The 15689-nt window shown below is 41.7% G+C and overlaps 1 protein-coding gene across 6 annotated transcripts in view; it reads right to left on the bottom strand.

Moving 5' to 3' along the window:
• Nucleotides 1-15689, bottom strand: part of LOC128891784 (potassium voltage-gated channel subfamily H member 2) — a 119752-nt gene that overhangs the window by 87343 nt on the left and 16720 nt on the right. For all 6 annotated transcript variants that reach the window (XM_054151565.1, XM_054151566.1, XM_054151570.1 and 3 more), the window contains exon 2: nucleotides 11314-11544. In XM_054151565.1, coding sequence (XP_054007540.1) covers nucleotides 11314-11544 — 231 coding nt within the window. The remainder of the gene's footprint in view (nucleotides 1-11313; nucleotides 11545-15689) is intronic.

Below are 15689 nucleotides of genomic sequence, written 5' to 3'. Positions count from 1 at the left end.
AGAGGAATGAGAGAGAACGGGGCCTGAGAAACGGAAGGGATGCGCGAGCAACGAGGGTGAACGTGCCGACGGAGTCCATTCAGCGTCGACGTTGTTGGCGAGAGAAGGAGGACGAGTATCGAAGCGATGCGGATGGTGCTCTTTCAACGCAGGCGCATCGTCTCGAGGATTCACCGTCCTTCCGAAAAGAAACCAATAATCCATCTGGTAGATAAACCACCGTCGATCGATTCCTCGCAAGGCCCGTTTACCTTCGAGTGCCAGGTTTCAGAGAAACGACGTTTTTATAGCGACGTCTGAAGCAGTAACCGAGCTTTTGCGTTTTGCACCGGTGCTCATCGACGTGGACAGATGTTTAGTACTTGGTCGACTCACGGCGAACGAATTCTTCCTGTTATCGAGCTATTTGCCCGGAACCCCTGGATCGCGAAACGAATACTCGGGCTCAAATTGTTTGGGTAATTTAGCTACGCAAACGATTTACGTTGTTCGCGAGAGTTTAAACGCTTCAACAGTCGATACTACGAATCGGGAATGTTATACTTGTTTGGGAGTATACACGAAGCGTAATCGTCGTTCATATTTTTAAATGTTTGGGGAGAAATGAAAAAATATCTATTTTACTATCTGAAAGTACATGATTATACTGCGGATGTTTATATAGTATTTATGGCAAGTGGAAACGTAAACGTCCATAAAAGGATACGATGAATAATGAGTTATATGTTAATCTCTTTCAAGTTGCTCTTCGTCAAAGAGTCTAAAACATTGTCCGAAGAATTGATATTTTCTCGGAAGAGCAGGAAGCTAGTGACGCGAGACGACGTTTTCAGCAAAGATTTAACTATTAGTTTAGGAAACTGAGGATGTTGGAAACTCGATGGTAACTTCGAGTTACGTCGCACCACCGAATGACGAATGTTAGTGTAACAGTTCCCGAGCGTGTAACAGTTTTGTGATGACTACGCCCTCGAGAGAGTCCAATGGTCTGTATCTATTTCGAGACGGCGACGTGCAGACACTAATAAACTCGTGTTGATACTTCTAATGTTCTCACGATAGGGTCTACACGTGCAGAATTCTAAGGCGCTTTGTAATAGCCGAGGCACGCGAGCTGGAATCAAATTCCGCCGCGGACTACCCTGTTTCACCGAGCTTTCTTACGAACTCAAAATGAACGTACTACGAAACCAAAGAAACACGCCAAATTTCGCAATAATTTCATAGGCGACAGCAATTGAAAGGTGAAAATTTGAAACCGTGGAAATTGGCGTCTCTGACGCGAAACGCTGCGAAACAAGATGCATCGAGGGTGGGAATCCTCGTAGCGGACATTCAAAGAAATTCGTGTCACGACTGATCGACGAAAAAAAAAAAGCGACGAGCATCGATAATAACACGGCTTGGGCGAAGATAGCCAAATGAACTTCTAAAATTGCACCGGAGTACTACCGAACGGTTGCTATAAATAAGCATCCCCTCGGGGCGCTCCCCTTCTCCGAAAATACATCGAGTCCACTCTAATTCGTGCGACTAATTTACACATGGCCCTTCCTGATCCAGCTATTGCGTGCCTGCACGCTGACCTTGTGCACGAGCCGCGGAACTGATAATTGATAATCGTCCCACCCCTCAATTACGAAACCTTCGACAAGAATTTCCAGCGTCCTCTACTCCTACAAAAACTCAAATCTAATCGATCTACTCTCAATTGTAATTGGATTCTAATGAAGCTCGTTTGCATACCAATGTGTAAAATTCTTTTTTTAAATTCGTTTACTTACAATCTATACATTATACACGTTACAAACTTTGATTCTGTCATTATGGTATACATTGTTGAGTGTATTATATTCGGTAAAATAAGTTGATCTCCCTGACTCTTTGAAGCACGCGGTTATAAAAGTCGAAAAAATGTTGCTTCCTCTAATTTTAATGAAAAAGTTCCGGAACGATCCATCTTTGTTTTAGAAGCTCGTTTAATTCTAAATTACCTACGAAACCTTCGACGATAATTGCCATCGTCGCCTATCGCCTAGAAACCCAAAATTACGCCAATCGATCCACTCTGAATCGTAATTGGATTCTAACGAAGCTCATCTGCATACCAATACGTCGAATTCGTGTGACCGTTTGGAAACTTCGATGCCAGGATATAGACCAGTCGAACCCCGAAAAGGATCGCTTGGATACTAGTCGGAACGGGTAACAATACAGAATTGCTAAGTTGATGGCTCCTTATATGTGGCATTAGTGCATTCAACGGATTCAGCGGAGTTCCCGCGCAGCCGAACGTCCCAAGTTGAAATCACTTAAGAAATCCAATACCGGATTTATGTAATCAGTATCGCAACTCCGAGCGAAATCCAGACAAAGATTCGGAAACTGTTTGACTGGAGTTAAAGCGGAAGAAGGTTCCTGCGATGCTGGATGTACCGAATATGAAACTAATCGGAGATTTTGTCGCTTGATTTAGAGAACCACACAGGGCTTGGAAACCTTGGAACTTTGAGTAAAGTACAAATAAAAATTTGATAACTAACTATTTGGAGTTGAAGCGACAGGGGATTCGTGTACAGCTGTACAACGTAGCATTTCAGGTTTCTTACACTGGTTTTACCTAACTAAAGAATTCCCAAAAACATTGCAGCGTAGAATTCCTGTAGAATTAGTACTAAACCTACCGACACAAAAATCGGAAATTAGTTTCTCAGTCCTGATAACGAAGTGAAAATTCGCTAGTCCCAGTTAGAATTAAAGCGTCGAAAGGCTGCGATAAAAATGGATATCCGTTTAATCGCGGAATATCTGTCATTTATCACGTGATGAGTTCCTGGTACCCCTTTGAAACGATTGGCGGATAGTGAGGAGGTCAGGATACCGCAGTGGAACGAACAGCCGAGTGGTTAATGGGTTAACGGCTCCCTCCAATTGGTCGATGACGCTGTGCCCCCGTGACGTCACCGAGTGCAATGCCCCTGTGACGTGGCAACGTGTGCTGCAGGCCAAGCAGTGCACAGAAATAGCATGCGCTTTCCTCTCCTTCCTTCGCGTCTCTCTCCCTCCTTCTCTCTCTCAGGTACGCTCCGTTTTCGAAGTGTGCTTTCGGTGCTTGCGAATCGCGAGAACCCCGTCCGTACGATGTACTTGCCAAAAACGGCCACGTGACCGTCCCAGGAAAATGTCAAGCGTCCGCAAAGGGGCAACGGGAAGGGAAACGTTCACCTGGTTTACTCCGGATGACCCTAATTACGCGCGTCTATGATGCAGTCCCGATCAGGATGACGAGAGACGGACAGGGGCCATTTATTAGAGGTACGCAAAACTTTGCATCGTTTGAACGATGTGGCCAGCTGCGGGAGATTCTTGCAGAAAGATATAGCATTGTCACGAGCTTATAATAAGTCTAGGTGCTAATTCGAGTATAGTAGAAGCTATGTTACGTGAACTAATTGAGAGACGAGCTTTTCAACCAAGTTAAAGAAATAGATTCTATGGATCCTAAACTTTTTTCCTCCCAAACATTCCTACCCATATGCCCTAAACTATTTACATCCACGTTAAGTCACACGAAAATCGTTCAAGGTTCTCTAAACACGAGGCCTACGACCTCGAATAGGTTGTCATCGAAACTGGAAATGCTCCTTATTTATGTGATTTTTTTCTTCGTATCTCAATAACAGTGACTGAATTTTATCGATCGGACTACCGTGAATTCGACCTTCCCCTTCTTGCAAAGGAACCACCCTTTGTTGGAAGAAGAGCCTGGTCGCCTGACCTTTTCATTCCCTTGTCTCGTTTCTCGTCCTTTGAGGAGCCTCTTCAGGTCCCAACAGAGGTGGCGTATTTGAAAGCTGCCTGGTCATCGAATTTCGAAATATCATCGTTCGACAATCGTCAGACCTGGTCCCTTTCAGACAGGCTGGCTCCTTCGCGCGGTGCTTGGCAATTCTGACTGGCCACTCCTGATTGGAAAGCGAAATACGACGCTGTTGGAATTTAACAATGGCCCGAGCTACCTCTCGTTATTCGATTCTTATCTACTAGAACGCTACGCCCGAACTCCAATCCAAAGTTATTCTAGGAAGCATTAGTTATATTTTCGGATTCGGTGCTGACGAAGAATGGACGAATCAGTCGTTAAAAAGATAGGTAAATTCATTCCCTTCCACCCAAAAACACCTATAAAATTAGGCAAAAACCTCGTAATATTTGTTGGTGCTTCTGGTAACCGTAACCGTGTCACAATCGATCGTTTGTTTCTTCCAAAGATACTGCACTCGCTTGCGCAACATTGTCGTCACATTCTTTCGACGCTAAGAAAATAAGAAAAGCAAGGGAACCCGCAAGCGAGGGGCAACCAGTTGCCGAAAAATTCATAAAACTTTTTACGTTCGGTCGTGGCCGCTCCGTGTTTCGCGATGAACCGCTGCTCCTACGGGCTAATAGCGTTCTTAATGAGGGAACTTCGGTGCCTCGGTGCCAAAACAAGGGAAGGTAGAGCGAAAAATCACGAGAGCAAGTAAAATTAACCTACAATTTCATGGGGATCCATTCGCGCTCTTCTTCCGGGTTCCGCAGGACGCAGCTCGTCTCTTTCTCGTACTCGGTATTTCTCATACTCCAATCTCCGTAGAACAACAGCAATAAACAAATTCTGCCGACCTTTGCGGGTTGGAAAAAAGTCAGTGACACACTTCAATCTGTATTCGAATTGCAAGCAGCTGCTCAGGAATTCTTGTTGTCATTGGCATTATGAAATTGCGAGAGCTGCGCGTCTGTTTGTGAATGCAGAGGCTGGATTAAAATGCGCAACACTCTGTAGATATTGCCACGGGCCTTGGTGGCTGAATACAAAGTCAATGGATTAAATGGAAAAAAGAATTCTCCCGAAGGAGATCTCGATGATAATAACTATCCCGCAATGATTGCAGAAAGTACAGCGATTCCGAAGACTACGAATTACGGAAAGTACCAGTTCACGAAACGATTCACGAGGAACTTGTTTAAGATCCTATTTTAGGCATGAGTCACGAACAACAATTTATTATGTTAACGCCAGTGATGGGCACAATTATATGTTTATTAGTAGAATATTGAGAACATGTTTCACGGCCACAGCAACAATTCAGCATACAATTCAAACGTCATGATTTTCTGAGGAAGAAGTTCGAGTGTTTGAAATCAAATACGAAGTGCCAAATAATAGGATATTTAACTAGTACAAAACTATTATCATATCGTTGGTAAGTGTTACGAATTCTAATTTTCCGGTTTTTAACTTTCTCTAACAATAACTCGGAAAAATTAAATTTTGAATTGTATCGTTGCTGCAGGAAACGAGCTCCACCAAGTTTCAAACTATGGCGATTAGTTCTCTTATTTTTCCTTACTTGACTGGTCTACCATGCGCGAATCGATTCCACGGAAGCGGAAATTCCACGGGAAGCCGGTGTATTCACTGCGGAGGCTCAGAAATTGACGGGCACCGTTACAACTCAACAGGTAATATCCGTGCGTTCGTTTTAATCTCACCCTGAGCGAGCATCGACGTATTTACGTTCTCGAATTGTCGCGCCACTGACTAATCGGAATCCCCATTTCCTCCGGCCGGTTACAAGTTCCTGCTCGTTTATTTTCACCGATTAAAGGCCGACTCGCGTACGCCAATCATGGGCACAATAGTTATCCAAATAGAACATTTAAAATTCAATTTGAAGCTAACAAATTTCTGTCTATTACTCGTCGAACAAAATTAATTTGGAATACTTATATTCGAATAAATATATTTATTTGACGAAAGATAAAAAATTTATATTAATTAAACTTCGAATAAAGACACAAATAAAAAGCTCCAGAAAATCTTCGCTCATCAAATAAATTTACTTGTTGTAAATATATTCGTTATTCAACGAATGAAGATACCTCAACGACCTCTACGAACGACCGCGACGATCTAAGGTAAAGTTTCTTTACTCAATCTTAAATTTGAATTATTCTTTAAATGACGATGCCCATCTTCATCGCGTACGCGATATATTAAACTGTTGCGACTAAATCGCACCAAGCCCCGAGAAAATTGGCGAAAATACGCTCGAGATTTTGCCATGAAAGGAATCACGATGCGAGAACGTGCTCAACGACGACGTATTCGAGGAAAGCGCGGATGGAGCGACACTAAACTCGGCTCGCCGTCGACCAGGAGACTGCAAGCTCGCACCTTAGGCGGTTTCTTACCGCTCCGGTCCCCTGGCGGAGCATTCGAATTTCGAAGAAAGCATTCACCAATGTGCACGACCTCACACGACAGCGCATATAATGACCACAAACGACTCATAGTGATTTGCACTCTCTTAGCACAGAACTAAGTTAGCGATTTGTTGGTGTATCACTGTGCAATTTTTCCAAATCTAATGAGACACCTCTAACCTAATAAAAAAAATCAACATCAAATCTAATAAAATGCCTTAAAACTATAAAAAAAAAGAAAAAAAAAAAGATTTTTCCGGAAGCTTACAGCTTATTATACCTATAATGGATTATATAAAAGATATGGAGAAAAGGATCGAGAAATATCGAGTCCCGGGAGAAAATGACTGAAAAAAGTTTGATAAACGAACAACAGCAACGATTTGTTTGGCAAGACTTTTAAGACTGTCGCACGGGCCGACTGCTTACCGTTGACAAAACATTCCCAGTTCTTGTAGCGTAATGAAAATGCTAACGAGGATTATGCCAAGTAGAAAAAGTTTCAGTAGTGGTAGTCTCGTCAAGCTTCATCTTTATTAAAACATCTTCGAGCAAGTATCTTGTAAGGTAATTTGACCATTAATCGCGAGTAAGAAGTATGAAAGTAGGAACGATAAATGAAGGAGTGATTGAAAGTGTTTTAAACGCGTTTAAGATTTGTTGAGAGTATATTAAGAAGTAGTTGGAATTAAAATAGTTTCTTCTTTAAAGACATCGCTAAATTTTATTGGTACTAAAAATAAAACTAGGAGGCTTGAAATTTTAGTGACTTTTCTTAAAGTGATGATTAAAAAATGAAAACTTCCTGCAGAAGCTGTCTGGCAAATAGCTGTTTAGAAAAATCGGTAATGGAGACACGGGAAGTAAAGAAAAGGAGAGCGTCGCGGGTGACGTCACGTGTCGACGCCGAGAAGAGCGAATGGCGCATGAAGGGGTGGCCGAGTGGCTTACAGTGATGTCATTGACTACACGCCGTACCTGGTGGGAAGCCACGAAAAGGGGTACGATCAACGGAAAGAGAGGAGCGAGTACTGGGCGTTTTAGGAACAAGAGAAGGGGATGGAACACGAGCACGACTATTCTTGGCCTGTTCAAGCAACGTCCTCGCGCTCGCGCTGTTGCGTAACAACGCGGGAGAGCACTGTCGAAGAGGTGTTCGCGAAATGGCCACAGCTGCTGATGGGCTCGATGAAAAGAGATATCGATACTCTCAAACGGAATCGTTGATTTTTTACTCCGCCAGGCTTTTTACGGAGGATACCGGGCATCAAGAAAAATGTCTAAAAATAAACCACTCGCAAATTTCTGTTATTCTTTGGTAAAAGAATTAAGGAGAGAATTAAAAAAAGAAGGAAAGTAAGGAAAGAAAATTGACGAGAAAGATACAATTGGAGCGCTCCAGATATGCAGAGCACGACGCAGCGAACGGTTGAAATTGATCCAGGAAGTCAAACACGATTTAGCCAAGAAGTAAAGTTCCTAACAAACGTAGGTCACGAATAATTATCCCCATAATACTTTGAACAGCATGTCTTGGGACCCTTTAATCAAACCTGCCATAATTAGGCTCGCTCACTCGGCGGAACCAGTCATAGTTTCAAACTCCGCACTTCATCGATCAATTTTCCATACTCTCGTAATCTTTCAGGGTTGTACAACCGAGGCTCAAGGCCGGCCCTGCGAAACTTTACACTCACGCCAATGCGTACATATGGCAGCGCGCAGAACCACGCAATAAAAGCCTGACATTTCAGCTCCACGTCGATAAGCATTAATTTCCTCCGCATCAATGAAGGGAAGACAGCTGCGGAACGTCTGTAAACAACCAAGTCGGAGTTTCCTGGTTCTGTGACCTCTGACATTTAGTTGATCGGACTCGGGTGAAATTGTACAAAACCATGGCCGAACAAATCAGAAAAGTTCTGAGTTTCCAAGTCTGTTTATATCACTAATTCACTCTCTCAAATATAAAAATAGAACATTTTCAGTAGCTCCATATTATTCGTAAGAATACCAATAACGAACGCCTACATTTAATAACAGTTTCAAAAGATAACGAGACTCTTATTACTCTCGTAAAAGTAATTTTATCCTAATTTCATCGATCTGCCTCAGAATAGGAAATATTAATATCGGTTACGCTTCCGTGAAAATTCGTTTTTCCGCGTGGTCCCCAGGGGTGTTCGACCGCCACGCCCCCGTAGAAAAACAATGGATACGTGCATCGAATTGACGTGTAACGAGACGGAAACGGCAAGTGGAAAAACGAGGCCGAAATAAACCGTTTCCCGCAGCGCGCGGCCGAACCGTAGCGGTCAACGTTTCGCCGCAACCCCCAAAGAGGGTCGGGCAAAGTGGTAGGGTTGCGTTTCATCCCCCTAGCGATCAATTCCTCCGTCGTCCTTCCCGCCGTGGAATATGAGAGGGAACAATGAGAGTTCGTTCCGTCAAAGTGGGAAATTCGTGACGTGTAATATGGCCGTGTGGAGATTCAGTGGAAACGCGACGTACTGTGCCAGACCGGCTAGAGACTGGCTGCAGGTGGTCGAAGCAGACTACTTTCCACTTTTCAACCCTTTCGCGCGGCCCCTTTCCCACTTTCATTCCCTTTGTCCTCGTCACACGTGGCTAGTGATAGAACCAATCCAATGGCGTGCTCATTAAGGCTTTTGGCTTCGTTAAATGAAAAATCGGCTTTCTCATCGATCGCATTTTCGAAACTCCAGCGATATTTAGAATTACACGAAATTAATTCGAGTAACTACAGCCGTGGGAAAAAAATTAAGAAAACAGAATGTTTATGAATACGTTTCACACGGGGCTGTACTTGCGCATCCCTGTTTGCACGTCGGCTTTTTCGATAACAGGTCGATGGCATTACACGAGCTGCGGAAAATTTGATGAATCCCCGAAGGCCGTTGTTATTAAATTTCCCGTATCTCGTCGAGTTCCGCTTAAAAGCATTCGGTGGCCAGCGATGCGTTGGCAATGCGCAAATTCAGTCGTCGAAGCGATCGGAAACGATTGGAACATGTACGAAGCCGTACGCGAAGGAAAGGAATTTATTTGCAAAGCGAATGGAACGAATTCCAATCCAGCGGTGTTTGTAGATAAAAAAAGCGCAAGCCTAAAGTCAAGAGGGGAACCGAACCAAGAGCTCAGGTGGGCCAAGAGGCCTCGAGCTATGACTATGATAAATTATACAGTAGTGACTATTGATCTCACCGCGCCTAAGGTCAGACACTACGGCAAAATCGAGTACGAGCCAACCATCGGTCCGCGAATAAATTCAATTTTCCCGCTCTAAATAACGTAACGGTTCTTACAAACCCTGGAGAGATCAACCGACGGCTTGCGTTTGGAAAATCACGATCACCGCTGGAATATGCAAATTCAGGGTTATTGCGTGCCGATAAAGTTGTCTTGGAACGCGACTCGCGGTCTGGTTAGCGAGAAATCGGAGATGTCGATGCCTGAATCGAACGAGTTTAGATTATTATTTATCTTTCTGTGAATTAAATGAACATAGGATTGGTACATAGTAGAAAATATATAAAAATGAATATAATTGAATAAGAAGAGGTATTATTTTACAAGAATGAACACAGATAAAAATAGAATATAAGTTAGATCAGGTAAATTTAAGTGTATCGCAATCTGTAATTTAGAATCTCGAAATGTAAATAAAGGCACGCAAGTCTTCCGAAGATTTAAAAGAAGAATCATCACTTATTCGCTATCCCTAGTTATAGCCCGATCCGTGGATTCGATATAATTGGATTTTGCCTTTAAATTTTTCACGGCATTCGCAGGAACACAACACCGAGAGGAATTATTAACGCGACAAAGTTTACCGAAGGAATGCTCGCGCGGCGAGGTATAGCAGCGGCTACAAAGATCGTTAAAAAACTAAGTCAGTAGTATATAGCAGAAGGGAAGAATATTCCCAGATTGAGGAGAATATAGCACTCCGAGTAAGTAGAATGTGGACGAGGGCGAGTAATTTTGCCTATAAACGGCTGACTATAACGTCTGACCCAATACGCCTCGACGGAAGGTCTTTTTCTTTTCAGAGAATAGAAAGCATTCAATTTTCCTGGTCGTGTTTCCAGGTCTGGATAAGTACTTCATAGGGAACTTGGCGATTGCTATGTGCAACGACAAGCTGCGCTTTCAAATAAACGTTTAATTAGACTTTAAGTATATTCAACCATAAGTATGTGGACACTTTCTCGATTGTAATAAGTATCTAAAGAAAGGTAACAACCTATTAATGAATAATAACCTATTCGTTTCTGTACTGCCACTAAAAATGTTAACATTATGAAATATTAGAAAATACATTTACGCATCTGAAATAGAATTTAGAAAAAAAAAAGAGTGTAATTAATTTTCATGTACATTATAACAGACTTTTTTGATGCTTTTAATGTTATTAGATAGGTCTCACAACTGAAGAGGCCTAAGCAAATAACCCATGTACACAACGGAACAAAATAAACTCGAGTTGTTTTGGAATTCATGACTGGGTTTAGTACCTCCTTGTTTTCGAAGATGTTTACAACGTTTCTAGGCTCGTTCGTTAGATAATCACCCGGTATAAATATTGATTAGAACACACGTCAACGAATAATCGCGAAAACGACGAGAGGCTTCTAAGAGGGCGCTTGGCAGAAGTACAAATCGCTTTGTCTATTCTTGTGAATCCGAGAAACAATGTCCCTAGAAAGCTAAAAGGACTTGCCAAGACAGGATTAGTCGACACATTGGATCGGAATTCAGGATGTCCGGTTTCCCCTCGCGTACGACACTTCGTCTCGCGGATATCTTGCCAGTTTGCGTACAAAATTTTTGGCTTTCGTTCACCGAAAATTTAAACTCGCGATCCGCATACGAGATTGTTCGACGAAAATATTTGACCATAAATCACAACTACTAATTGTACTAATTCATGAGAATATTTTTCTACGCGAAATCTGAATCGTCGTAAAATCGCTATGGATAACATGCATGTTGTTAGGGTCCAGTTAGGTATTAACAAACTGGGAAAAGGGTATGGCTCACCGTCTTTTCTGTAGTAGAGGATCTCGAAGTGCTTTTCGACGCCAGCGGCGAGGGCGTCGCGGAGGGCTGCGACCGCATGGGGCGACGTCATTGGCCCATGAAGGAACTCGCAGATCGCCGGTCTCTGCATCACTTCCGCCCTCGAAAAGCCCGTCAGCCGGCAGAAACCGTCCGAGCAGTATATTATGTGACATAGTCCGTGTTGAGCGTTGGCCACTAAAAAACTTCGATCTGCAACAAACAGCACAACAACCGATAAATACAATGTTGATTCTACTACGTTATTTAATTTTGCGCTACTTACGTTGGTTAATTCATTATTTTTCATCAACTTATGTAATATGTTTTCGTATTTTACGACAAGGATTTCTCAATTTATAAATATCATTTATTTCACTTTCAATTTTATGAAGATTTTATCAAAAATGTATACGACACTGAACGTCGGAATTCTCTGCGGAAATTCTACAATTCAAATGTTATAAAATCACGAATAATCGCGATGTATAATTTGAAAAAATATATATGAGGATAACACCAGAAGAAGAGTATATAAATTCCAATACGTACATTATCTCGGTAAACTTGTTCGCTACCACAATTCATACACGGTCGCTTTTATTACTTGTATCATTTTTTTTTTTTTACACGCTATATTGATTATCGCGACACTTGTAGGCGTTCCGAGGATGTCTCTAAAACAGGAGTCCGAAACGTTAGATTAAATTATAAGCTGATAGTAATTTTATTCAAGAAAAAAATTTCGGAACATCTCGTCGACGTCTGGTTATATTTAAAAAAAAAGTTGAGAAGATTTAAGGTCTAGAGGAGATTTTATGCGTGCCACGTGCCTTCGAGGAACGATCTACCTACTCTTCCTATCCTCGCGGAATGTAGCCCGTTTCTGTGTCGCAAATTTCGAATGTTTGTTAAGAGAGGAGGTGTATTTCTTTCTGGTGAGTGTTTAAATAAATCTGGGATCGCTGGAATGTTAGGAAGAACAGAGGTACGCCGAGTGCGACGACAAACAATGAATTTTCATCGGCTCATTAGCGCGCGTAGTTGGCGTGCCTTCCCGGTACATCCGAAATTAACTTTTCTTGTTAAACCCGCGGGCAGAGATGGACAAGTTAACGGGAACGGACGATTCTGGATGGTCAGGTATTTATAGACCGTCGATTCTTCAAAATTATTGCGGGGGCGAATTGCGTGGGAAGCGCACGGAAAACTCGACGATTTTCGTTGATAGGAGACCACAAAGACGCTTACGTGGAATACAACGTGGGTGGAAAGCAGAATATTAAGATATACGGTGCCCTCTTTAGCGGAAATGTTCTATCTGAGCCATTTAACTGATTGTTACGTTAATCGTGCAAAAGGTATTTGGCAAATAGAAGGACAAACAACGCGGATGTTTCAAATGTGAAAGTAAAAGTGAATATATGTATAATACACAAATTTAATTTTGAGAAAATCAAATATTTAAATATTGATATAAATTTGATGTTTTCGAATAAATGTTTAATTACAAATACGTACACGAATAAACTTTTCACGTGTATACATCTACAATAAGAAATTTATTTGGAAACATCAAACATACCATTTACCTAAGACAATAGTGGGTACGAATATTTATAAGGCTGACTGTACATAACCCATGTCTCGACAAATTTTGCTTATTATCGTTCTTGTAACAGATGGCAAGTGTACTTGACAATTATTAAGCGTAGAAATTAACTTTGCGTCTTTATGCTAACTGTTATAATTTCGAGGAAAAGGAATAAATGTCTGGCGGTGTCGAGTCGGCCGGGAGTAGGAGATTCTAGAATAGCAAAATCGCGAAATTTCGCGTTCCCATTGCGACCTTCGTCCTAAATCCGGCATCAGCATTGCCGTGCACACCATAAAATATTTTGGTACCAGCCGTTAAGCTTGTCTGTTGCAGACGTCGTAAGCCGCGGTTAATTCGGCTCGTTTCACTCGACGGAGACATTTTTCGACATTTTTTTACAGCACGTGTCAAAGGAACTCCGTCTGGTGTACAACCTACACGTGCACGGACACGCTTGCATCTGTCTCAACTAGAGAGAAACTGGCAACTTGACTGATGGATGGTATTCTATTTAAAACAAACCAGTCACGCCACGGAACAATGGAAAATGATTAAGTTGGAATATAACAGAAAGATGTTGGAATTAAGGGAACTCTCTATAGAAGTCGCAAAATATTTTGCAAACAATTTCTGAATTATTGACGAGGAGAAAGTATTATTAATTGAAACGAAATTTTTTCAATTAGAAGTAGGGAATGAAAAAACAACACGAGAATACAGCAATGTTATATTTAATTAATATTGCTTTTAAGTTTCATTAATTTGGTTTGGACGGTATAATATGTAAACTTCAATGTTTGTGCAATCGTACGGTTTGTATGCAAACACATATTTTATATGCAAAATATTGGGAAACGCGGAGGATATAATTACGTGAATGTAGGATACATGCAAAATGTGAAGATATAATCATGTAGTCTTATAGCTAGATGGTCGCATAGTCACGTAGGCATACAGTTATATCGTCATGTTTCGTATTGATAAAGCGTACTCACAACAAATGTCAATGTTTGATTATTTCAAGACCTCGCTCCAGAAGATGTTCCAAAGAAAAGAGTAAACATCGTGAATGATATTTCTAGTACAAAAAATACTTCATCTACTTTAAAAAATATAATTATGTTTTGTTCTCCTAAACAAAGCAACGGAAAGTTGATGGTTTCTTCAACCCTGGATTTAATAAAAAAAAAAAAAATTAATAAACCACGGTGATTTCATAAAATTTTAAATTAAGAATCTAACAACCCAGCTTTTGGTGCACGGTGAATCCTGTGCAAGAGCACTTTATTCCCTGTTGACAAGCCTAATTGCGGCGCGTCTCTTAATATTCAGCTGATCCAAAGTATTTACAGACTACGTACATTATTCGAAACAACTGCAATAGAAGCCGTGAGTGGCCGCCCGCGATATCGCACACGGACAAACAGAGCAAATTTTACGAGGGTCGTTAAAGAAGTAAATTTACCAGGTGTTCTCAATCCTCGAATGTTCAACCAACTGAAAACTTCTCGCGGCAAGATCGACGTTACATCAAACGAAAACATTGTGGGATTAAGTCGGATGGATTGATACAGATTTACTTAATAAATGACAATTATAATATATTTTTGTGTTAATATCTCAAATGTTACTGCAGCTTCTATGATACATCACCTCGCCACAGTAAAACTTTAAAAAGACTTCTGTTCAACCATCTAGTTTTTTCAAATTCAAAGTGTGCCTTTGCGAGTATATCTCTTCTCTAAACCCACGTGGTTGCGTTTACGCTGCGTCGAGTAAGACGTTTTGCAATCGTCATTAGTGCTTTCTAGGTTTGTATAGTTTTTGCGAGGACCGGAGTACGACTGCAAAATATCCGCTAACTTTATTTGAGAGACAGTCCAGCTGTACTGCTCTCAACGGCACTTGACGTATCGTAAGCCCACACGTAGCGAAGGGGCTTATGGAAAATGTCACAGGACTGTTTCCACGAACAAAGGGCTTCCTGTGCAACGTACCCGGCGAGCCCGTTTACTGCACAATTGCATCGGACTCGTAGGCGTTACATAACGAGGAAACCGCTCCGAATTTTCGTTGGTCTTAACATACTACCACATAAATACACGTTTCTCGACGGATTGCACGAAGGAGGACGAATTTTGCTGGGACAGGTTTCATTCTAATCCAAATTTTATTCCATTTTATTCATCTTTTGTTCGAAATTACCGTGGAAGTAGCAAAAACAAAACAATTTATACGTCTGCTTTCCCTATTTATATCAATTTGTCTCTTGAATATTCACTTTCATACCATCTCTCCTCAGTCTGGAGCTGACCATGGGAGACTTGTAACGCAGAAAGAAATTTATTATTCGCCATCTTGAGTGATTGATTTTTGCGTCGATTCCGCGACGCGAGGACCAAAATTCGACGGCAATTAATCTCTGCCGAGCGAGGAGAACCGATGATCTCCGTTTCTATTCCAACTATGGTCCAATAGTGCAATGGAGTATTAATCACCAGGTTTAAACTACCGAACACCACGCTGTCGTGTCCAGTACCGGTTAGAATTAGTCTGTAATTACTATCGACCGGTCAGAAATACAGAATAAACCGACGTGGAGTATCGTTGCAGAACGATCTCGCAGGGGCAAATCTGACGAGTCGAAATAAATTATTCCGTTTCAGTGCACAAACCCCGGGGCCGATTACGCGCTTATTTCCGGTGGAATGTTCGATATCCGTTCTGGTAATTAAATTGTTCGCTTGCGTACAAACAAATT

Source organism: Hylaeus anthracinus, unplaced genomic scaffold, assembly GCF_026225885.1.
Source record: "Hylaeus anthracinus isolate JK02 unplaced genomic scaffold, UHH_iyHylAnth1.0_haploid 12002, whole genome shotgun sequence".
NCBI lineage: Eukaryota > Metazoa > Arthropoda > Insecta > Hymenoptera > Colletidae > Hylaeus > Hylaeus anthracinus.
Note: the sequence above shows the minus strand (reverse complement) of the source record. Positions and strands in the feature narration are given on the sequence as shown.